General features: G+C 35.9%; 1 protein-coding gene across 1 annotated transcript in view; it reads left to right on the top strand.

Annotated features, from left to right (window-relative positions):
• Nucleotides 1-24,381, top strand: part of LRRIQ1 (leucine rich repeats and IQ motif containing 1) — a 110,197-nt gene that overhangs the window by 24,585 nt on the left and 61,231 nt on the right. Inside the window, exons 14-18 of the mRNA XM_063323949.1 lie at nt 85-178; nt 4,163-4,339; nt 12,243-12,716; nt 14,819-14,957; nt 17,534-17,653. Of these exons, the coding sequence (XP_063180019.1) occupies nt 85-178; nt 4,163-4,339; nt 12,243-12,716; nt 14,819-14,957; nt 17,534-17,653 (1,004 nt within the window). The remainder of the gene's footprint in view (nt 1-84; nt 179-4,162; nt 4,340-12,242; nt 12,717-14,818; nt 14,958-17,533; nt 17,654-24,381) is intronic.

Below are 24,381 nucleotides of genomic sequence, written 5' to 3'. Positions count from 1 at the left end.
TTTACTTTCATGTAAGATTTTATAAGAAATAATATGGTTCTGCACTTAAATTTATATTTAATTTTCTTTCTTACTACAATACAGACCTTAAAGGTGTCATTACATGGTTAAGTGGCTGTCATAAACTAAGGGACTTGTCACTCAGTGGAAATCCTCTTCTCCGAGAAAGGAATTGGAGGTAAGAAAATAGATTAATTTGCTAAGTCAAAATCAGACAAAAACTAGGTGTATATACATCTTGTTTATGAGTCAAAATCACCAAAAATTTTTTGTATGTACATTAGTTAAATAGTAGAAGTGAGGTAAGTATGAACACTACCACAAATTGGAAGAGAATTATATGAAAATAACAAATAACATTCAATTATGTGATCTTTATTTTCTAAGAATTCCAGTTTGTAGTTTTGTTTAAACAAAAATCTTGATGTTTGACCTAGCCCTTGGAAGCAGTTTGTGCTAAAAATCAACAGTGGTGTCTCTATGCTGTTTAACTGTTATTGTAAATAAGTATTTTTCTTTATGACAATTTCTTTAGGCAAATGCAGAAAATATAAAGATGATATATGTCTTCTTTGTGCAGTTTATTTGTAACTGCTTCCTTGTCCATTGGTCACAATATTTTCTTTTTCAGCATGAATTCTGGTTGTTCCTCTTTCCTGGCAAGTTTACCACCTTTGGTAACTTCAACTTTCTGACTGAGGTTTTGTCTGACCTTTTTTACCCTATTTTACATTTCATTAAAACTTTTGCACAAAGACATGACCACCCACTCAACCTTTTTTCTCCTCTTGCATCTGTACTGTTTAAAACCTTTATGTTTTTCTCTGATTAATAATGTTCTTACACTGCTTAATTGCCCTTCTCAGAAGCATTAGTTTCTGACTATCACATAGCTTCTTACAGTCTTTCTCTTTCTGCTTTGCTTTTTTTTTTTTTTTCTTATTTATTGCCTCCCATTACTTCATCCATTCACTGCTTAACAGTCCTGCTCCTGTGACAGTTTCACACTGCACATAGCTAGAGAAAGGGTGGTGTCTATAATGATGTATCAAGGAATCCTTGGCTTAGCATATTTTAAGGAAAAAAAAATTAGAAGAAGAAAAAGTTGGAATTAATGGTTGGTTTAGACCATTCAGCTTAGACTTTTTTCTTGTTCTGAGAATTCCTTATTTTTATGCCAAAAATTAATAGCTTTTTTGATTATGAAAGAGACACAAATGTAAAAATAATGCTGTTCTTTGCCCTCCAGTGATGTATAATACTGAAATCATAATCTGGAAAAAAAACAGAGCATGCCCTAGAGACTATTATATGTGTATGTATAAAAAACTGGATAGGGTAGAAAGGGAACTTGACATATGAAATGAGATGCAGTGACCAGAATCCCTGAAATGAGTAGTTGTGATAGGATTATATTTGTAAGCCATATGAATAAAATTGTACATGGGTAGGTTTTTTGTATTATTTTGGTAGTAGTCTCCTGGTTTCTTGAGAATTCTGTGGTCTGAAACCCTGTACGTGGGTCAATGCCATCAAAATTTAAAGCTGTCTGAGAGAATTGCTCAGCAAAAGTACTGTAGTGCAGTTAATTTAATGTGAAGTGTTCTTTCATCTTCTTTAGAAATAGGACTTCTAGTCTACAGGACTTCAAGAGCAGAATGAGAAGTTGGAAATGCAATTTCAGATTTTTAGATGATGTTCCAGAATGACAAGTTGGAAATGCAATTTTAGATGATGTTCCAGAATACATGTGTTGAAATGGTAGAGTGTCTTTTAGTGAACTCTTACTATAATTCCATTAAATGTACAAAGAAGCATTTAGTCAGTAAGAATTTAAATCGTTATCAGTTCTTTCAGCTAAGGAAATAGAGTATTTATCTAGGAAAGTTTTGACATAAAATTTCTGAGGAAATGAAATGAGACACAACAGTTGGATTTTCATTTTGGATGTAATTAAAACAGGTGACTGAGACTTTTTAATTATAGAAAAACAATTTTTTTTTGTTTTAAGCTTAGCAATTTTGAAGTATGATCAAAATTATTCCTTGTATAATTTCACGTCAGTTAAAGGTGAGGCTTTACACTGCAATGTTACACAAGAATGTGTTTAGATAAATTGTGTTCATGTTTGCTATGTTAGATTGCCTAGTATAACAACAATAAAGTTTTGGGTATGTCTGTTTTAGAGTAGGTGTTTTATTTAGGAAAAAAAAAACAAACCAAAACCATCCTTACATGTATACCTTCCATTAGAAGATTTTTGCACAAATTTCTGATTGGTATTCCAGTAGAAAAAAATCTATTTGAAGCTCTTAGTTGGAAATGTTTGAGTAGTTTAAAAGATAGCTCTATGAATGCATTCTTGGCTGGTTTGTATGTTTTTTAATGAACAGACTTATTTGCACTCCCATGGTTCCTATAGGTAGTTTTGTGAATAAAATTCAGTGACTGTGACAATATTTTAAATTTTCCATTTGCATTGCTTCAATTCCCACTATTTTAGAGAACCAACTGTTATTTCACTTGTAACCTGGAGGGGAAAAACTTTCTGAATTCCAATTTAACTATAAGAACTGACACTTTAGATTGCTTGACCCAATACAGCTTTTATGATTAGACAAGAGATTCATTTGTCTAAAGGATTTAAAGTATGGGATACGATAAAATATGGATTTGCTGAATACAGCATTGACCGTAACTTCAGGCAATATGTTCCAGTGAACTTTACATAACCCCTTGATACCAACAAAGGAATTAGTTGTAAAATTCTCCAATCAGTTTTGTACTTTCATGTCCAGCCAGCGATAACACCAACAAAAGTGAAGTAGTAAGAAATTGCTTTTTAAAAATTAAACCCCGGGATCAGTCTGAGCACCCCTAGGGGAATGTGTTTCAATGCTGTAATGATTAATAGAGCCTCTTAAGTGACAGAATATTCACCAGGAAGTTTTCACTAAATGAAATATTGACTCAGCCCTTCACCAGGAGAAACCCAGCTGGAAAAACTAGTGTTGAGATCCCATAGCTCTAAGACACAATACTTCCAGCATCAATCAACTTTTGATACGGCACTTTTTTGATGTATCACTATTTGACATCAGCTTTGGTAATTTCTCTCTATGCGTTCAGGGACTGTCTACCTAAACCCATTGTTTTATTCCAGTGTATTTCAGACAGTGTTATTCTTACATTAATGGGCAGTAGAGAAGGAAGATTTTATATTTAAAAAAAACTAATATTCTATCCTATTGAGCTACCTTTTGGAATATTCTAACTTGGTCATAGAAACTTTCCCTGATTTTAAACTTAGTGTATATTGTCTGAGCTGAGTAACAGTCCTTTACCTTCGTAGGGAATAGCCAGGGAGTTCTAAAATTTTGAAAATGGTATTATCTTTTTTTAATTGTAAGGGGACTTACAGTCTACTAAGGTATTCTTTCAAGAGTTATTGAGTGTTACTTAAAACTAACTTAATTAAAATATTGCTGTATTGATTTAAATTATTCTACTGTCTTGAAACTTTGAACAAATTTGGTCTGCTGCAAGAAATATGTGAAACAAGGCTGTGGTACTAGATTATATTTCACAATACCCTAAAAAAGAGAGCATTGATGATACTATTTTTTATTTTTCCTGTCAGTCATACTGAGTATCATATTGCTTTATGTGATAAATACAAATGGTTAAGGGAGTAAGACTGACAACGTTTAGTATTCTGTGCAGTTTTTAAATCTAAACCTTTCAATGTGTCAACAAAATCAGTGCTGTATCTTAATCCTGTGACTTAGTTTGCTGTGTTGCCTAATAATCAAATGTGTTACAGGTGCCTATGCACAAGTGTGTCAAGTTTTCCTGTTATTGTTTAAGTAGGCAAAATTCTAGCTCTAGTGAATTGAGAATGTTGCCATTGACCTCCCTGGGGTCAATGTTTAAGCAGTGGTCTTTATACAAAGAAAGTATTAAGAAATCATACTAAGTTCTATGGTTTATTAAAAATAAAGTTTTAGTTAATAAATTAACATATGAAGTAAGGACAAATATATACAAATACTGAGAGAACTATCATCGTGTTCTGTCTTGCTATGTGATTGGATCAATAAAATGGGAGTTTTAGCATTAGGATTGTTTTGGTAAAACTAATTATGACTTTTTCTCTTTTAAGGTGTTCCGTGTGTAAGGTCCTTCCTAGTTTACAGTTTCTTGATGGTGAAATCTTAAACTATCAAACTTTACCCACAACTGAAAGAATCAAAGGATCAGAATCAAGAACTTTTCTGGAACTTTGTCGAGTTCAAATTGAAGAAAATGTTCTACTGAAAAAAAAGGCTGCTGAACTCGGGTATGTATTTGTGTGAATATAAGTTGCTTTCAGAAATATGTTTTCATTTATTGTTAGTGTAGTTCTTGCTGTCTTATGAATTTTACTTAGCTTTTTGCCTGGAAATGTATTTTGTTAAGAAAGAGATTAGAATCATTGACTTCAGTGCAAAGAGTATTTCAGACAGATATTAAAATATGTGGGCCTTGACTTTTGTTTAAGTTCCAGAAAACAGGTAGTTCAAAGCCTTCAGTTAGTAGTAGTGTGTGTATGAATTCATATATACAACATAGCACAGTGGCATGCAGGAATAGTAGCTTAAATCCTGAAAGTGGTGTAATTATATTAACATGATTTCCAACTTTGATTTATTCAAACATAGTTTGGCTACTTGTGCAATATGCTCTATTTTTTTCCCTGCATGTTTTTTCCATGTCTGTATTATTCACTTTCTAAATGATTGCAAGAGATTTGACCTGTTTTCTCTTAAAGTACTGGATCAGATCGCTCTGTTTACAGGTCTTTGAGTTTGTCATACTTACTAACTTTATCATTATTACTATGGTTAGTTGTCCAGTGACTTCAGCTTAGACATTGAAAGTGGTAATTTATCATTTATACCTGCTATCTTTCTGTGGCTTTGCAATATCTAAATAGCTTAAACTTGTCATGTTTTTGCACTTGGTAATATTGCATGTTTTCTCCTTTCTTAGTTCCTTTTCATTCCCTAGCAGGTTCACAATGTCCTTGTAGTCCTTTTAATATCCAGTTTCTCCACTGATGCTCGGAGAGATAGTTTCCTTGATCCTGCCAGCTACTGAACATTATTCCAGAGCAGGTGAAGGATGTGACATTTGTCAGTGCTTTAGTATGAACTTCACCTTGTGTACTTTGTTGGTTGAGGAAAACGACCCACCTTTTCCATTGTTTTCCATTTAAGCCTGTATATCCATGGTGTCTTGTTACTACCTAACAGGTTATTATGTTGATGTATTATTGGCTGTTACTAAGCTGTGATAAAATCTTCATAGCTCACAAAACAGATTTATTTGAAAAGAGGTTCATATTAAGAATTAGATTGAAAGTAGTTTGAGAGAAATTATATAGTGCAGTTTTCTATGACAGTTGTAATGTCTAGGTGGCTCCTAGAACTCATGTGTTTCTCCATTGAACCCTCAAGATATGTCTTCTCCACTTCTGTGATTCTTGGCTTCTGGCTTGCAGATGGGAAACTGATACTTCCTAATCTATTTACCATTTTGAAATAGTGTTCTTTCCTTCCTTTTATTTAAAAGAAAAAGAAGGAGAGGCAAAAAAAAAAAAAGTACTCTTCCTTTATGGTTGAGAAAACTTTCTTACATCTGAGATTTAGGACCGGTTTCATCAGTATCCTTTGGAGAAAAAAATGTCGGTCTGTAATTGGATATAACTTGTGAGAGAGCTGTAGTAGAATCTAAGGACCTAACTTTCACATACATTCCTGCAAGATGGTAAAAAATGGGAGGGAAAGATGGTATTCACAAAATTCAGTGGTTCATTCAACCATGGTCTGCATGAACGGAGAGCTTGACAGGTAAGAAATTTGTTAAGTAGTCAGGCTCGGACCATCCATTAACTGTTAATGGCTTATGCTACTTTCTGGAGGCTGACTTGTTCTAACATCTTTATCAAAGACCTGGAGCAGGAGACAGAGCACCATGCTTGCAGATAATTTGGAGGAAAGTGTTTACATGCCTGAGGGCAGAGCTACCATTCATGAGGACTTAGGCAAGCTGGGGATACAGGCCAACAGGGGCCTTGTGAATTCAACAAGGACAAGTACAAAGTTCTTTGCCTTGGAAGGAGCGACGCCTTGGAACAATACAGGCTGGGACTGTCTGTCTGAGAAGTGTCTCTGCTGAAAAAGATGTTTGGATCTGGGTTGATAAGAAACTGAATGTGAGCCAGCAGTGTGCCCTAGTGTGCCTAGAACATCCTGGGCTGTATTTACAGGAACATAGCCAGTAGGTTGAGAGAGGTTATTATTTCCCTCTTTTCAGCCCTTATTAGCTTGAATCTAGAATACTGTGCCCTGTAGTTTGGGTCACCAATACATAAAAGACATTGATAAACTGGAACATGTTTGGTGCATGGCCCCTAAGATGGTTGGAGGTTCAAGCACGTGCTCAAGAAGACAGAGCCAGGCTGTTTGCAGTGGTGCATGACAGGAGGATGAGCAACAAGGACCTAAACTGAAACAAGAGAGGTTCGGACTGTGGTGAGTTGATGCCAGCCAGTAACTAAACAACCGTCAGCTGCTTGGTCACTACTCCCCCCACCAGCAGGATGAGACAATCAGAAAACCAGAAGCAAGAAAAACATATGGATTGAGATAAAGACAGTTTAATAAGTGAAGGAAAGGGGGAAAGACGAAAAGAAAGAAATAAAATAATAAATAAAGCAACTATGTGATGTAAAGCAATCGCTCACCACCTCCCACCAGCATACTGATGCCCAGCCATTCTCTGAGCAACAGCTACCTTGGAAAGACTCTCACCCCAAGCGTTATGGCTAAGTGTGATGTTATACGGCGTGGAATATAGTTTTGGTCAGCTCAGGTCAGCTGTCTCAGCTGTGTCCCTTCCCAGCCTCCTGCCCGCTCTCAGCTCACTTACTAAGTGGGACAGAGAGGTCCTTGACTCTGTCCAGGCACTGTTCAGCAAAACATTAGTGTTTTATCAATACAGTTTCAGTCACAAATCTAAAGCATAGCACCATACGGGCAGCTATAATGAGAACTAACTCCATCCCAGCCAGACCCAGTACAACTGGACATAAGGAAAAACCTTTTCACTGTTAGAACAGTGATGAATTGCAACGGGTCGCCCAGAGAGATTGTGCAGTCTCTGTTCCTAAAGGTTTTCAAGACCTGAGTGCATAAAGCTCTGAGCAACCTGCTCTGATCTCAGACCTAACCCAGCTTTGAAGCAGGAGGTTGGACTAGCGACCTCCTGAGGTTCCTTCAATTGAATATTTTTCTATGATTCTGTGTAAGTTTTGTTTGAAAGACCTTGCAGATGTTTAAGGAGAACAATAGTGGGAAGAAGAAATTATGTAAATGTCTCTTCTTTCCTGATTGCATGGTTGGGGGCGGGGGGGGGGGGGGGCAGGGAGGGAGAGTTGTGAGTTTTTAAGGTTTTGAGAATTCATTCACAATCTTTTACATTGGTAAATTTGACGTGATTGAAGTACCTTGTATTAAATTTAGTCTTAATTTATTGTGTGTTAAAGCCCTCTGTTTTATTTTGACTAAAAGTAGAATTTTTGCATTACTTGCAACCACTGAAAACTGCAGTTCATAAAGGGAACTTTAAACAACTTGTTTGTATATAAGCCTTAACAGCATAGCTGTTATATGTACATGCTGCAATGCTCTGACTGAATTAATGTGACATTGTTAAAGAACAGGCCAACAATAGAGCAAACTTCTGTCTGTTTCACATCTTGCTAAGTTATGAGCCCCTGTAGGTGCGACCTCAAGTATGTAAGCTGCCAAAAGTAATCACTGCTTGCTTCCCTAATCCATGTTTCATACACCACTGCTGCCCAGTTAAATTGTCTGTGCTCTTTCTGCCTGAAGCTTCAGTGTTCTTGCCATGCTTAATGAAACATATTTTAAAGTTAAATTTCTCTATTCTGATAAATGCTTTCTGTCACATAATCTTCAGATGTTTTAAGTGACTAATCATATAAAAAATAATATGACACCTTGGCTGCAGTAATTTGCTTTCAGGAGTCAGATATGCAAATGTCTGACTTGTGGAACTTGAACTTTACAAATACTATATGTATAATATAGTGAAAACAACAGGAATTTCATAAATTATATCACAGGAGGGAATATGTAAACAGTGATCTCTTTCAGGTGTTTGTAAGGGACTTTTGTATCCTGCAGTTGCACATCAGTAGTGATGCTTATAGAAGTTTCCCCAAAGACATTATTTCAAACAAAAGCTCAATTGAAATTGAAGTGTACAATTTGAGTTTTCCAAAACTATGAAAATCACAATAGAGCCACAAAGGGAAAAGCGTGATATTAAGCAAAACTTTAAGAAGTACACAAAGGGGTAGAATATTATGTATGATTTAGCTGCAAAGGCCAGGAGAAAATTGCCATTGCTGCTAAGAACTGGCTTGTTTGTCAAGTATCCCCTTTGCCTCAGAGATATTTGTTCTGCTGACTTTTCCATATAATATTTACTGTCTCATTCTGACAAAATGATGCTCTTTGAATAACCTGGTAGTTATTGCAGATGCAATTACAAAAGGAAATTCTCTACAATATGTATCAGCTCTGTAAGCAAACTTCCACTGCCACCTTACCTCCAGCTGGCAACATTTTGGCTGATTTAAACTCCACTGAAAGACCTTTAAGGATGAATAACTTGTCTTTTGCCATATCCGTCAAGTCAGCCTGTGCATGGATCCTTACACTTCCTAGGTGGTGTCAGTAGGGGTTTGCTCCTGCCCACCGCTACTCTTCCCTCCCCAAACACTACAGGCAAAACTGAGCAGGGTTTGGTCTGAATTTACCAAGACAACAGTGATGGATACTCTTGGTGGACTGATGCTGTAGCAGTCATTAATAAATGCCGGACTTGAATTTCCAAATAGATTAAAATCTGATTCTAATGCTTTTATCTTTCCTTAAAGTCCCTGGAAAATCCTAGCACAAGTTGAGAGGTGTCATTTTGGTAAGAAAGCTGCAGGTAGCATTTGTTTGTGAAAGTAATATCTTGGTCTTTAAATACTATCAGGGCTTCTATTCTAGCATGTTTGTACATTGCTACGAAAAATCCATCCCTTCCTCTCCTGGAAAGGGATATCATCCCTTGTCATCCATCCCTTTCGCCCACTGCAAAAGCAGGACATATTTTGTGGCTATGCTAAAATTTGCATACGGTATAAATTACTTTCACTTGTTAAGATCAAAATAAAGCTGTGGATGGCCATTGAACATGAGTGAAATGTGCTGGAAGCCATAAATATTTTGCTGCAGCAAAACTGACGTATTCATATACATTTCATTACATGCTAAGCACCAGGCAGTAAGGATACTGGTGCTTCCATCAGGATAATCCCATTTCTTGCTTTGTCTAGATGCCAATTTATGCTTTAAACCTTGGTTGTACCTTAACCAAGAAGCAACTCCAGAAGAGTTAGTGTGACCACACCCCTTGACCTACAATGCCAAAAAAGGTCTGAAAAGCAAACAGCCAATTTACGTTAACTGAAAAGGAAATATTGTGGTTTCAAAAATTTTAATACTATCATATTCTTACTTGTTCTTCTCTCTTTCCTCATATGTTTTTTCCGTTAAAGTGGTAAATCAGTCCTGCATATTTTCCATTATAGCAGCTTCCTTTCTGTGGTTTGCATAAGCAGTCTTCAGGAGCACGTCTCTGGTATCAAGAATGCAGTCCCTTTGAGACACTGGGAAAGCTGGGGTGCATTGATAGGATAGCTCTACCCTAAGCCTATTGAATAGCTCTTTTTTTTTTTTTCTCCAGAGCTGCCTGAAATCCCTGTTCACCTAAGGGAAACACCAAGCTGACTGCCACCTAGCACTCGGGCCCCATCTTAATATTTGGTGTCTGTGGTTTGAAGCTTTACTTTTGCAGGAGAACCCCAAATATAGTTACTAAGCCACTTCATAATTCTCTGAGATGTCACTACAGCTTCCTTTGTAGTTTCTTGAAACTTAGGCTGATCTGCCTAAGAGAAAAGCCAATGATACACAGAGGGCAGCCTAAAAATCCTACAAAATGAGAGTATAGTTGTGGTTTGCCAGGGAACGTGTCAGCTGAGAGATAGGGTGCATGCCCACAGTGACAAGACTGTATTTTGCAACTACTGCTTGGAAAAGCTGCCCAAAAGCAGCTTCCGTAACATACAATTCCTGTGAGTTGCACAATTCCTGTGTAAAAAGTAACACACAATTCCTGGTGACCATACAGTTACTCCCTGCTTGAATTTTCAATTGCCTCGACCTCCCCTCCCATTTCTGCTTGCCACATTCCTAGCCACTGGAAAGGTGAAAAAGCTGCTCGAGATGCCCCTGCACCTGTCAAAGGAGAGGATGCACAAGTATCCAACTCTGTTCACTGTTATAGTATTTGGTTTGTCTTTGGTTTTTTGGTTTGTTTTATTTTATTTTTTTTTTGAGAATGAACGAGTATACTCAGGATATACTTCTCATACAGAAGTTTATTTTGCTCAATATATAAAACATCCTGGCAATGTTTTATATTTTAATCAATATAATATTACCTCAATATTTTAATCCTCAAATAAACCAACAAACAAAATGAAAACCAAAGGAAAAAAAAACAAAAACAAACAAAAATGATGGGAGTGAAATTTGGGTTTATTTTTCTTTTCTTTGTTTATCTTCTCACCATAGTATGTTTTGTAGAATTTTGATAATGCCCTTGTACCAAATTTATCTTCTTAAATACTTGAACTGATTTAAAGTATTTAACTAAAGTATTTAATTAATGCTTTAAGTATTTCATGTTGAAGAAATTGCTATTCTTACTGTGTAGTAGGAGACAGCTAGAATTTGTTAGATTCTTAAATATATGCATTAGTTTCAATATTTTTAGGAATTGTCATATTTGCAGAATGAACAGGAGTCGGAGTAATATTGTGTAATGGGCAGTCAAATGTATAGCTAATGCACAGTGAGTCGTGTAATTAGGCTGTGTGTATTTGGCTTCCAGTTTAGCCGTTCATACTTTGTCCAATAGCACTGAAGTTGCACTAGCAGAGGAAGAGCTGGAATCTTTTTTACTCTTGGGAGATCTGATTCTGTATGTTCTTAAAAGTCTAAAAGGTTCTTAGTTGAACTTTGCTAGAGGAAACAGTTGTATAGGAAAAGTCTTCTCACAATAAAACCTTACAAAAGCTTCACCTTTCAAGAATGATGAACAGTAAGGAAGATTCTGTTATTCAAACTATAATCTGAGGACCTGATTTTTCTAGACTCCCAGGAGAATTGAACTTATTTCTACTTTTGCTTTTGGACTGCTGACCTAGAATTGACTTTGTGCTCCTCTGAAAATAGCTCCAGATTACAGGTCTCTGCATCTATCTATGCTATCAAAGGGAAATGTTTTAGTGATTCCAGAAGTATTGGCTACATAATAGAATGGACAAACACTATTGAAATACAGCCAGCTTTCTGAATCTGTAACAATTAGTCCATATTTTCTCTTACTCATTCTCATCATTTAGATGGCGTAATATAAAGTACTGATGAGAGCCAGACATCGTAGATTAATGTTGCTTCAGTCTAGCAGCTTCCCTTATATTGATAAAAATATCTATACTTAAAAGTTTCTGTTTTCCTAAATTCTCTCTAGACATTGTGGTTTGTTGGTTTAAATCTAAGTTTGGGGTTTGTTGCTGTAGTTCTAATCTAAATTTTAAAATTACTGTTATTTTTATATTATTTTTCATGGATTCCAGATAAAATTGGGTTATTAAGGCTATTACAGGATTTATAACAAAATTGACTTAAATCCTCCAAAATTTTCGGCTTCGTATGCCTCTAACCACATAGAAAATTAATAGTGAAATGCATGCCCAAGTGCCCTTTCAGTCAAACAGACTGAAACCTGTTAAAAAAAGTCAGAGTAAAATAAGGAATCTAACATATATGAGTATATTTTAAATACTGCTGAAAAAAGAAAAATGCAATTAAGATTTATAAACAGTGAAACTGGTTTTCAGTCTCAGTAATTACTATTCACCATAAGAATATGGAAACACGTAAGGATACTTGAAAATAAAAGGTAGTTTAGAAAATAATAGAGCTAATATATTTTTTAAAAGCAGTCTTACAGTCTGAAACACACGTAAAATCATTTTTGTCTTTTTTCAGAATTGCCTCTTCTATTGATTCTGCACTGGGACAATGCCGGTATTTTAATCAGTTGATGAAACTTAGTATTAAACATCGCTATGCACATGAGTATGGTGAACTAAACGTTACTGACAGAGATGGACCAGAAGCACTGCAAAATCATTTAAAGCAAACATCCACTGGCTGCCTACAGGAAAATAACCTCTTTATCATGGGTGCGACAGAAAATAAACAGGTCTTGTTGGATCCTTCCAAAAGATGGATTACTACTGACCATATTCAGGCCACATTCATTAACTCCTCCATACCTGTGCATCAAAAGGAAAATAAAGAAGACCAGAGAGTGAAGCAGAAGAGCACTGAATCTTGTATTAATTACAGCGAGGAGAGCAAAGGCAACAGTAACATGTCAGCCCAACTCACGTTGCAACAGTCAGAGATAGTAGCAAGTAATATGGGAAGAGATCATTTTTTTGAGAAAGATACAGAAAGGTAAGGCAGATGTCAGGTTGCTTTCAAACAGATTATATGGATAGGCAATAGGAGTGAGGATTTCTGGTTTAAAGTAGTTAAAAGTTAAAAAACTACAGAACTTGTAGTAAGAAAACAATATTTTTAAGCTTATTAGACAATGAAGAGTTTTATGTTAAGGTGATGCACACTAGACTTCCATATTAACAATCCTTTGTGGTATTCTGTCAGTTGATATATTAGAATATAGATACATAGGTACTTAAAATAATTTTAAAATACTGTATAGTAAGAGAATTTGAAAACTTTCTCTTGTTATCCTGCCTTTTCCTTCTTTTTTTTTTCAATATATTTATGACACCAATTCAATGACACATACAATTTAGGGATGAAAATGCTGGAGTGGTTGCAGGAATTTTGGGGCAGTTTAAAGGCTTTTTTGCTACACTACTCATTTGACATTCTAGATTCATCTGTGTAGAGTTTACAGTCAGTATCACTTAGAAGGCAAGAGGGAAAAGTTGCTTAAATCTACCATCCTACTCCCTTGACCTTAGGCCAGTCTCCTGCTGTTGTGATGACTGAAGAGCTAACAGCCTGCCCTGCCCTTGGTACTCCTCCAACATGCCTTAACCTGCTTCTTAAAAGTAGATGCGGGGGTGAGGGGCCAGTTCAACTTGTTCTGTGCCCCCAAATATTCTTCCCCATGAAACAGACTGGTTTATTACCTCTTTGGCATGCCTTTGCTGCTGGGTTGCATTGTTCTGGATGTACAGTCAGGGAAAACAGAAGCTGAAATTTTTGCCCTACCCGTGCAAAAATTCAGTTATGATTTCATAAGAATTCAGTTTCAAAAATACACGTCTTGAGAACACTGTGAAGAGCAAGCACGGAAGATGTGCTTCTTCATGCTGTTTAGATTTACGGTAAATGGGCAGTAGTGCTTAGTAGGTACTTAAGACACTAATAATTTGTCATAAAATTTATTATTCAGGAAGACCATAGAATTCATCATTGCCTCTCAGGAAGTTGAAAGTAAGAGTACAGTAGTCTGTTAAGGAAGTTGAATGCTTCAGAAAAATCTTTTTTAAATAGTTAATTTAGAGTTTTTAGTTAATGTTTTAAATGAATTCTGTAAATCTGTTGTTGGACAGTTCTCTCCAATGCAGAATACAAGCCATTAAAGGGTGGGGTTTTTTGTTTTTTTAACTCAGCTACTGCTTTTTATACCTGCAAAGCTTACAAATAAACCATATTTTGCGATTGGTAAACTTAGTAAACACATTCTGGGAAAAAAAAATCTAGCTTAACCTCTGAATTGTGCTTTTTTGCACAAAGTACTCTGCACAAGGAAAGAAAGTATGTAAAGATTGGGGGAAATTTAGATGTCTTTTCTTAAACCCATGGTCCAATTGAAATGGCATTTTTGTAGAGAAAAGGATTCCAAGATAGTGAAGTCATAATGCAGAACTGCCATTAAAACTTTTCTCCATCAGTATAAATTAATTGAACATCTATTTAGAAATCATTGAACAAATCTCAATAGTCTGTAATCAGTGCTTGTTAAATGGTGAGCAAATTAGAGAATCTACATATATTGTACATTGTGGTCAGTAGTGTTAAACAGAAGGGTAAAAGTAGGCAAAAGATGAAATTGCACTTCCTCAGTTTTTCCTGTCTGCTCCGCTGGAGTTATTTGTCTCATACAGTTTTCAGCATTTAGCTCTCTTTAGTGGTTTTTTTAATATGGACCTTGGAGATAAGTGGACCCCTCCCGTAGTTTATTCAGTCATTGTTAAACCACTTCTGCTCCTAATCCCTCCTTTGAGGAGACTCTTCCTCTCCAGTGACTATACAGGGAACAGAGACCAGAGGAGATTAGTCCTCTTAGGTAATTGGGTTTCCAAAGTTGTGTGATGTGAATGTCCTTCAGTGTTTCTGAACACGAACAGAATTACAATCCAGTCACATCTGGATTGTAATTTCTTAACAGTTTAATGGCAGAGCTTTCCATTTGTCTCAATGCATATTGCTATATTTTATGGTTATAGTTTGGCAGCTATGATAATTCATTTGTACTGGTGAGGCTATGTCATTCATAAAAGTATTTATTTCTCTATGAGGCTACATATGGCAGCATCAGTAATCCAGTCCCTTTGGCGGCAGTACAATGCCAAGAGGAAAACTGACTGCACCAAAACAGAGAATCATCAGTTTATTGAATCTTGGAGACAGAAGCATGAAGCTGCCACACTAATCCAGGTTGGTTTATGGCATTCTCTTTACTTATTTTGCAAATTTAATCAGAAAAAAATCTTACTAGTTTTGTATACTTGTTATCTTCTCTCTATTTTTGTTTACGATTTTATTGTTTCATAATTAAATATTATTTGTTTTATTTAATCAGAGTAAGCTCGATGATGCTAAGAGAGAGCCTTCTTTGCAAAATGTTTTATAGAAGCATAAACATAGTTTCCCTCTTTTCACCAAGTATTTCCCTGAATTAATTTTGTTTGATTTAATTCTAATATTACGTTTAAGACATGTTGCACCCATATTCTTACTGGGGTATATCTGTCTATGCTATTAAACTGTCAGACTCCAAGTAACTGGTTCATCATGTCTGACATCTATACAACGAACTACCCTCCCCATCTCTTCTATCCTACCTATCCATTTCTTTCCTTCTCTCCCCATCTCCCAAAACCAGGATTGCCTCATCCATACTGTTATTGGAAACAGACCGTGGTCTAGGCTGTCCTATGGTAGATACTGAGCTAACAGTTAAACAGAATGGATTAATACATGCAAGAATTGAAGTCCGTACCTCGGCCTTGTTTAGATTGCTAACCAGATATACCATTTACCTGCCAAGTTGCCAGTGTTCATGGGGTTTTCTACATTTTTAAGCAAATGGACCCTGTATTGATTTCAGGTTTCAAGATAACTTAAAAACATTCAATATGGTAAGTCTTCTATAAAGAAATCAACAGTGCCAAAGTGATTTAGGAGCCTAAGTTGCATTTTCAGACTGAAAATCTAAGTAATTTGTTAGTACCTATTCAACAAATGGTCAGTAGCAAAATGCTTAGTAAATGTGCATACTAAGAAAAGGACAAGTAAGTCAGCAATACGACAGCAGTCAATTATCTGGAAACTTGAGCTAAAATCTGTTTCTGGATTATATTGTGTAGCTAGTGTATTGACAGTTGATCTCCATAAACTTATTTAATCCGTTTTTGAACTTACTTATATATTTCACCTCTACTACATATTAAACTGATGAGTTTCAGAAATTTATATAGTGATTAAAATGTGCTTCCTTTCATTTGTTTCAGACCTGATAATTTCCAAAGTTACTATGAAAACGAAGTCTTTCACTATTTATCTTCTGTGCATTTTATGGATTTTTAGATCCCTTTTATATCTATCCTTATATTCACTCTTGTAAATAAGAGTTTAGTCCATTTAGTCTCTTTTCACATTGCTCTGTACTCCTGTCTTTTTGTCCCTCTCTGAACCTTTACTTCATTCTATTATATCCTTTCTAAAGAAGTGATTAGAACTGAATTCCATAGGCAGATATATCACAAATTTGTACAATGAGATGGTTTTGATCTTGTTTCTTAAAAACTACTAACATATAATTTTTCTTTTTGATCATGACTGCGCAGTGACCTGGTGTTTTCATTGATCTGTGTTAACAGCTGCCTTACAGATTATCTTTCTGCATATACCATTAGGATTGCTTTTCTCTTTTGCATTTGTAAAAACTAGTTGTATTTGGTGAATGAAATGTATGTGTCATTTGATCACTCAGTAATATCAGGATATTTTATCTGGATGGCTATGAAGATCTGTAGGAAAATAACAACAATGAAATTATAAGAAAGCCTTTCTAATACATTAAATCATTTTTATAATAATCAGGAATTGTGTGTAAAACCAGTAATATTTTCAATAATTTATGCATTTAGAAAATAATTTCCTAAAAATCAATAAACTAAATGTTAAGCCAGAACACAAGATTTACCCTTCCTGGTTTAGTGCCTTCATTGCAAAGCCATTAAATGTGGACAACACTACATCTTTCAGGACAGTAGAAATTTTTTGCATGGTGTTTTAAATCCTTAGGGCATCTTGAAATCTAATGATGTCAAACACTGGTTTGGGGGGAAACTGCTGTCCTGAATTTAGTGTTCTTAATTCCATCCATGTAATTTTGATCTCTAAAGTGTTTTCCTGGATCTGATTCTACAGCTTGGCATGTGTTCCTAACACCCTTCCTCTTTTTCTAGCACTTAATTCCTAATGTTCTCCTTTTTCTTAGATATGATTATGCCTACTGGTAATATTTTTTTTGAATAAAGATCTTAGACAGTTAAGAAAGAGTAACTGACCTAGGTCAATTGCATGAGATGTCTCCAAGAATTGCTACTTGTAAACTATAAGACATTTAGTACAAGTGTATTTTTATTCTCAGTAATTTGAAAGTTGACACTCAGCTTTTTCTTATGTAGCCTTTCCTTTCAGTTTATAATAGTCCCTGAAGGAATTGTCAAATAATTAATTAGTTGACCCAGGTTTGTAGTTGAGGGAGTTGCAGGATTCCTTTCTGCTTAGTGGTGGAGAGCCTCTTGAGTACCCTAAGCTTTAGACATATGCTGGCATTTAATTTGTCTTGTAGTTTTAAATGTCACATAAAGTTCAAAAAACAGATCATTGAGCTATTAAACCAAGGACCAAGATGTTTTATCTTCCTAATGGGATAACGTAGAGAATCTGGATTTGGGTTTGATCTATGGCTTTGTATAACATGCTTTAAATTTTTTGTTTAGGCATTTTGGAAGGGTTTTCTTTTGCGAAAGAAACTGGCCAGTGCTCTTGCAGCTGTTAAAAGTGATGAAGTGGAGGATGACTATGAAGAAATAAATGTGGATGATTTCACATTTTCTGAAGTAAGCACAGTCATTAGCATAAAAACTTCATGTAAAAAATAAATATTATTCTTCTTAAGCAATCATGTAGCTGTTGGAAAGAAAAGAAATCGAAAGGACAACCAGGGCTAGAATTAACATGTTGGATGTCCAGAAATAAAGAAGCATTTGGTATATATAGCTCATTTAAATGTATTTGTCATGGATTAATTGATTCCTGCTCTTTGAAATGCTCTGGTAGTTACTGTGCTATTAATGTCACACCCACCGTAGAACCCAATGTATTTCTATAGTTAAAGGACTATCAAATGAGAATGAGGAAACAGCTCCTTTTGTTCTAAAATTTTTATCTTTTTACTATTTTAGTAACAGATTATAATGACAGCAATATTTGAGTGTGTATTTTGTTCATTTTCATGATAGAATGAGAACAATAATATACCTGAAAATATACACCAGGCTCCAAAGGAATTTGAGGAATAACATCTCATTCAAAACTGAATTTAGTGACAATTAAGTAAAAAATAAAAATGTCTATGGGATCAATATTGTCACTCATAAAGCAAGGAAAAGAATCTTTAAACCAATGTTATCTTTTATAGCCTCAAAAGACACAACCTACGTGGGAAGTTCTAGACTCAGTATGCATAGTAAGGCAGCTGTTGATGACTTACCTAAGTATTTGTCTGGAGCACTGCTTTCTCTAACTGAACAATTCATTGGCTTCTTTTTTTGGTTTGTTTTAATGGTTTCAGGTAAAGCAAAGAAAACAGATAGCAATGTGGCCATTTGAGACCTAAGAGGATATGACTGAGCTTTTTTTTTGCGAACCCTTGTCTCTGAATGTGCTTATTCAGCTGCTGCATCTTTGCAAGAGCCATTTGTCAATATTCCACTGTAATTTTGCAAAGGAGATTGATGCGATAGTCCTGCTACTGGCAGAATTAGATCCTATTTAGGATCACGTTTGTATGGGTCATAGAGAGTTATGAAACCCAATATGTTGTTAGTTGGAGCAGTTTACAGTAGATCAGTCTTCGGTCATCTGCGTATGAGCCTTCTTTTGCCACTTCCGTCCCCTTAGAAAATAGATGGGCTTTGAATGAAGTTATTACCAATGACTTGATGACTTGGAGTAATTTTAATTTTTTTTTCTTCTCCCTTTCAGCAGCTATTTTAAGATACATTTTCAGAATTACTGTCTTATTGTAAGAGCACGCAAAATGTTTGATGCAGGAGTCCCAGGAATCATTTGGTAGGCAGGAAATGTGTGTGTGTAAACACAGAGATCTGGCTTAAATTTTAGGATTTTTTTCATTTTAATTTGAAATATATATACAAAAAAGAACAGTCTCATTAGCTGATGTTTTCTGATCCCTGGCTTCTTTCTAAAATAATAAAAAGCAGAAAGTTGAAGGATTTATTTCTTCACACAGGAAGGAAGTATCTGTTCATATATTAAAGAAGGAAAATATCCTGTTTTGAATTATTCAGCCAGTAGGCCAGACTTTTATACACTGTAATTCAATTGAGCCGTTCTTGTTTCACTCTGTTCAACCCAAATAATCCCACGATTTTTATTTTTTCTTTAATTTTTTTAATTGCTAAACTGGAAACTACATGGACAGTTTAGTTCGATCTGTCTGTCAGCAAGGCAATCACATTTGGGCAGGTGCTCCTGAGGCCAGGGAGAAAAGGAAGGAGTGCAGAAGGCAGGGGGAAAAGGCTAGCTCATTTCAGAGAGGCTTGCACTGTATCACCCTCTGGTGTTGCCACACAGTCCTTCCTTTTTTTTTTTTTCCAAATTGTTATTGAGTTTATTGTGAAATACATAAAACATGGGTTTAAGGACCAATTCTCAGATAAAGTATTTAGGTTCAGATCATGACAGGAGAACCACGAGCTGACATTTTAATTTGCACAGCAGGCTCAAAGGCTGAACTGGGGACTGATGTCAAATAAGTCACTCAAGCCCTTGGCTTCTTGTGATGAAAAATACAAGAACATATGTTTTTCTACAGAGCAGTGTATGGGATAAATTTGCAACGTATACACCCATGAAGGATATACTTTGTTTAGCAAGTGAACATTTCAGTGTTCAGGATTGATGGCTGTAATTAGAATTATACCCTGCAATATTTGTCATATTTTTTCCTTCTTTTTTTTCTTTTTTTTTTTTTTTCTCAAGCATATATCTCATCTGTGCTGAAGAGTTTGATTGTGAGAAATGTGTGGCTTACCTATAATGGTCCTACACTCTACTTTACCTAGCCCAGACTAGCTATCCTTAGTACAAGGTTGCCTGGTTCCATGTGTCTTTAGCTGTTCCATTCTCTGCAGTTGGGCAATACCAAATCATCGCATAGACTTTCGACTTTGGCAGAAACAAGCAGCAGAAGCTTGGAACAGTCTCTACTTCTTATTCCCTCCTTTCTGGCCTCAATGTTTTATAGCAAAGTGCTGAAGCAGAGCCAAATAATGACACATGATATCAGTGGCTATCTGTTGGGCCTCAAACAAGTGCGTAGGGAGGAGTACATATTGCTGGGCTAAAAGATCCCATATGCTAGGGTGTGAAGGAAGAGAAAAATATCTGGACACCATTTTGTACTGCAGATTTTACTGTTGGATAGGGTGAGTGAAATGAGAAAGAAGGGCAGAAAACCCCTTCCATATTGCAAAACAATACAAATGTACTAAATTTTGTCCAAAAGTTTTTGGTATAGTCTACTATTTTGTGGTGTAGTCATTGTTTGTTGTGATTTTTTTATACCAATATTATGTAGATTTCAGTGACAATTATCTTATTCAGTATTATCTAGCATTCTACAAAATCAGCAGTGTGCAAGCACCTATTTATACTATTTGCTAATATCACAATGCAGTAAGTCATTAGGCGCCAGTCTTCATTAAATTACTGTTTAATATCTTCATTATAAACTCAGTGTACCCAGTGCTCTGTGGAAGGTGAGGCTGTGAAACAGCATGGGGAAAACTTTAGTTTTTGCCAAAGATCATCCGTTTTCTTCATTTATGCACATCGAGCAGTGGTATATTTTTAGTACAAGTTTGGCACAATATTATGTGAAAAATGGATTGCATGTGACTGAGTTGGAGGAAGGGTCCTTATCTTGCTCACAATAGCATGAATAGTAATCGTTTCACCTGAACAATTACAGGTATCTTTGTATTTGTATTGGCTCCTGTATGTTGCCAAAGACATTCAAAGGCAATTGACGGCAGTAGTGTTTTTTTGTCTGTTGTATTGTGCAATGTCAAGCAGGCTATCCCAGATGAGATGAAAGATCTGGCCAACAGATGTCTCAGAAAGTATGAGCCTGGTATTTAGTGATATTTTCATGTCTTTCATGTGGACTTTGGAGAATTCCAGCCTATATGCTCCAGAATACTGATCTTAAGGCAACCTTTCATCAGCAGTCCATCCATGTAGAAAATGATCTACAAGGCAGAGCTCACTTTACCTCTGGTGGACAAAATCTGACAACATATTTGCTGGACACAGCTCTTCATGTTCTCTACCATGTGACCATTAGCATTGTTGTTTTCTTGATGAGAATATGATGTGAGCCACATGCAAAATGGCTGAACTTGCTAGTCTGTCAAAAAGCTAAACCAATTGAATATGATCAGTTTTAAGACAATTCTTTACTCAGAAGAGTGGCCATAAATTGAATAAATTGTTTTCCTACACTGAACCAGCATATGGAGCTATGTCTTATTCTCATCAAGTACCACTATTGATGGTTACATGCCACAGGAAGTACTGTATTTTTTAAAACTTAATTTTTTAAATTTAATTTATCTATTCATACTTTTTCAAAAAGAAAGTAACTTTGTAAGTTGCAACCAAGATAAAAAGAAATCCATTACTCCTTCCTTCATCAAAGGGAATAAATCTGTTGCCCTGAGAAAAAGTATTGTTCTGCTTCTGAGCTTTGATTATGTGGAATTTTAAAATCCCAGTCTTTTTGATAGGTTTTGAAATTATTGACCAGGAGTTTCCTACATGTTTTTTTACATATCCACACTCATACACATAGCCGTTCCTGTATTTTTTGCCTGCCTTCCATGGCAGCTAGGTAGCAGTTTCCTTTTTATTTTTCTTTTTTTTGGGGGGAGGGGAGAGGGACGAATAAAAACTATGTCATTTGTGCTAACTAACTCTTGAGAAGTAAACAGCAATTAGAACAACAATTTCTTTACATCTTTAGTATTCTTAGTATTCTTATCACATGTCCAAATTAGACACATACACTGTATTTTGTTTTCTTTTCAGATAATCCTTCCTGATGTGGTTTGTCTCAGGCTGTGAGCTTCTGATTGTGGGCTTGTGACAGTAATTGCTGTTTTCTGGCTAGTGCCAGGAAATAAGTGTAGCCTATGGATTAGAAGGTCCCCATAACATTTCTTGTGTCTTGACACTCTTACACATGTCTAGCTCTTGCAATTGCTTATAAATGTCAGATCAGAATCCAGCCTTTCTGCAAAGAATATGATCATTTTTATATCAAATTTCCTACACAGCATTGTAGAAAAGCAAAAAAAGTGTATCATGAAAATTTCGTTAGATCCATCCTCTTCTTTTAAAAAGGAGGGGAAAAATTCTCTCCTAAGTAACATGTTGGAAGATCAATCTTTTCAATGAGTGTTTATCAACAATCTCTTGATATGACCCTTCTTCTTCAACTGCTATGTTAACGAATCGCATGCCATTCTCAGTCTGTGGCATCATCAGATACATAAAGCCTCTTTTCTACCTCTTTCAGCAGTGATACTTATCTAAAATGCTGAAATCTGTTTTTTTTTTAGTTATCTGATAGATATCCTGGCCTTGGAAGTAGGTTGTTGCAGTCAGTATCTGATAAAATAAACACAAACACAGCTATTAGGAGTTGCAGCTGTTGCTAACGCTACAGTTTCACAGCTCATGCAGAAAGTGCTCTGATTGCTTTCTGGCCTTCCACCATCAGATCTCGGTTCTTAATGCCACCTGAAATGCTTTTGATTTTTAAACAGAAACTATCTTCATGGCATATCTCTATCTAATCCTTGGTTAAATAGCCAGATTCAAACAAATACTTCCCAAACAAAAGCCCACTAAGGATGCATGACACTAAAGATATCATTTGGAACCTGTATTTAGCCAAATGGTATAGTATTTTTCTAAATTATATTTATCTTGTATGACACATCAAAGTATAACGATGTCATTAATTGTTATTTCTCTAAAGACAGTCAAGCATCAGAATTGAATAAACAGGCCAAGCAATGGAAAAATGTATAAAAGTGAAAAAAGTCTTAGTTCTATGGAGTTTTAGACTCATTACTGTAGCCTCAAAGCAAAATCATTCTAAACCAAATGCATCATCGTAAATGGAACTAATAACTGATCCATCAGTTCTTCTCAGTGAGTACATTTGCATTTGGAGTCTCTTGAAAGCTGAACTAAGGATCCCACATCATAGAATATAACTTCCCTAAGTTCTTTAGGTTTTGTGTAATGTTAAAACTGAAATTGTAGTGTAGGTATAGATTGTGTTTAAAGGATCTAGATAAATGACTGATATTTAGCACATTCACATACATTGATTTCCGTTGAAAAAGATTTTTTAGTAATGCCTATTTAAAAATTTCAGGAGCTCTCCTAATTGACTTGTGTGTGCTCTGTGAGAAGAGGCCATTGAAGCAGCCAATATTCAATTAAATAGCAGTACTTTTGGAGGAACCAAAGAGGAAAGTGAGATGTCAGCTTCCGTCCTCCACGCTTAAATCCATACATGTCTTGTGGCCTGGAGCTTGAAGTCTTTTTTGTTTAGAACATAGCAGATATTATCCAACCGTAGCACAACTTAACTCAGCTGAACATATACAGGTCCCGGGGAACAGATAGGATGCATCCAAGGTGGTTGAAGAAGCTGCTGATGTCAGTTTGAGGTCACTCTCTATCATCTTTGAAAGGTCATGACAACTCGGGGAAGTTACTGGTGACTGGAAAAGGGCATCTTCAAGAAAGGCAAGAAGAAATATCCAGGGAAGTAGAGGCTCATCAACCTTATCTCAGTTCCTTGGGAAGGTTTTGGAGCAAATCACTTCAGAAGCCATTTCTAAACTTATGAAAGAAGGTGATTGGGAGCAGGCAGCATGGGTTTACCAAGGGCTGATCAGCTTCATTGCTTTCTGTTACAATGTGACTGTCACTATGCATAAGGAGAGTGCAGTGCATATTACGTACCTTTATTTTAGCAAGGCTGTGGACAGCCTCCCACAGACTTATTCTTAAAATTTGTTCAGGTATGGGCTGGAAAATTAGACCATAAGGCACATTGACTGGACTGACAGGCTCAAAGGTTTAAACCTTTAAAGGTTGGACTCGATGATCTTAAAGGTCCCTTCCAACCTCAACAATTCTATGATTCTATGATTCTAAATAGTTGTGTTCTGTGGTGCAAAAATCCAACTTGCAGACAGTAATTAATGGAGCCCATCATGGATGGTAGGGAGACCAAATAATTAGTATTTTAGTTAACAACCTGTATGATGGAACAGAGTGCAATCTCAGCAAGTGTGTAGATGATACCAAGTTGGGGGCAGCGATCAGTACGCTGGAGGACCAGGATGTTTAGAGCAGCCTGCACAGGCAAGATAAACAGACTGATCTGAGCCTGGTGATGTTCAACAAGAACAAGTGCAAAGTGTGATATATGGGCTAGAGTCACCCCATGCAATAC

Source organism: Chroicocephalus ridibundus, chromosome 1 (genome assembly GCF_963924245.1).
Source record: "Chroicocephalus ridibundus chromosome 1, bChrRid1.1, whole genome shotgun sequence".
Lineage (NCBI taxonomy): Eukaryota > Metazoa > Chordata > Aves > Charadriiformes > Laridae > Chroicocephalus > Chroicocephalus ridibundus.
The sequence above is the reverse complement of the archived record's forward strand: the minus strand, read 5'-3'. Positions and strand labels throughout refer to the sequence as shown.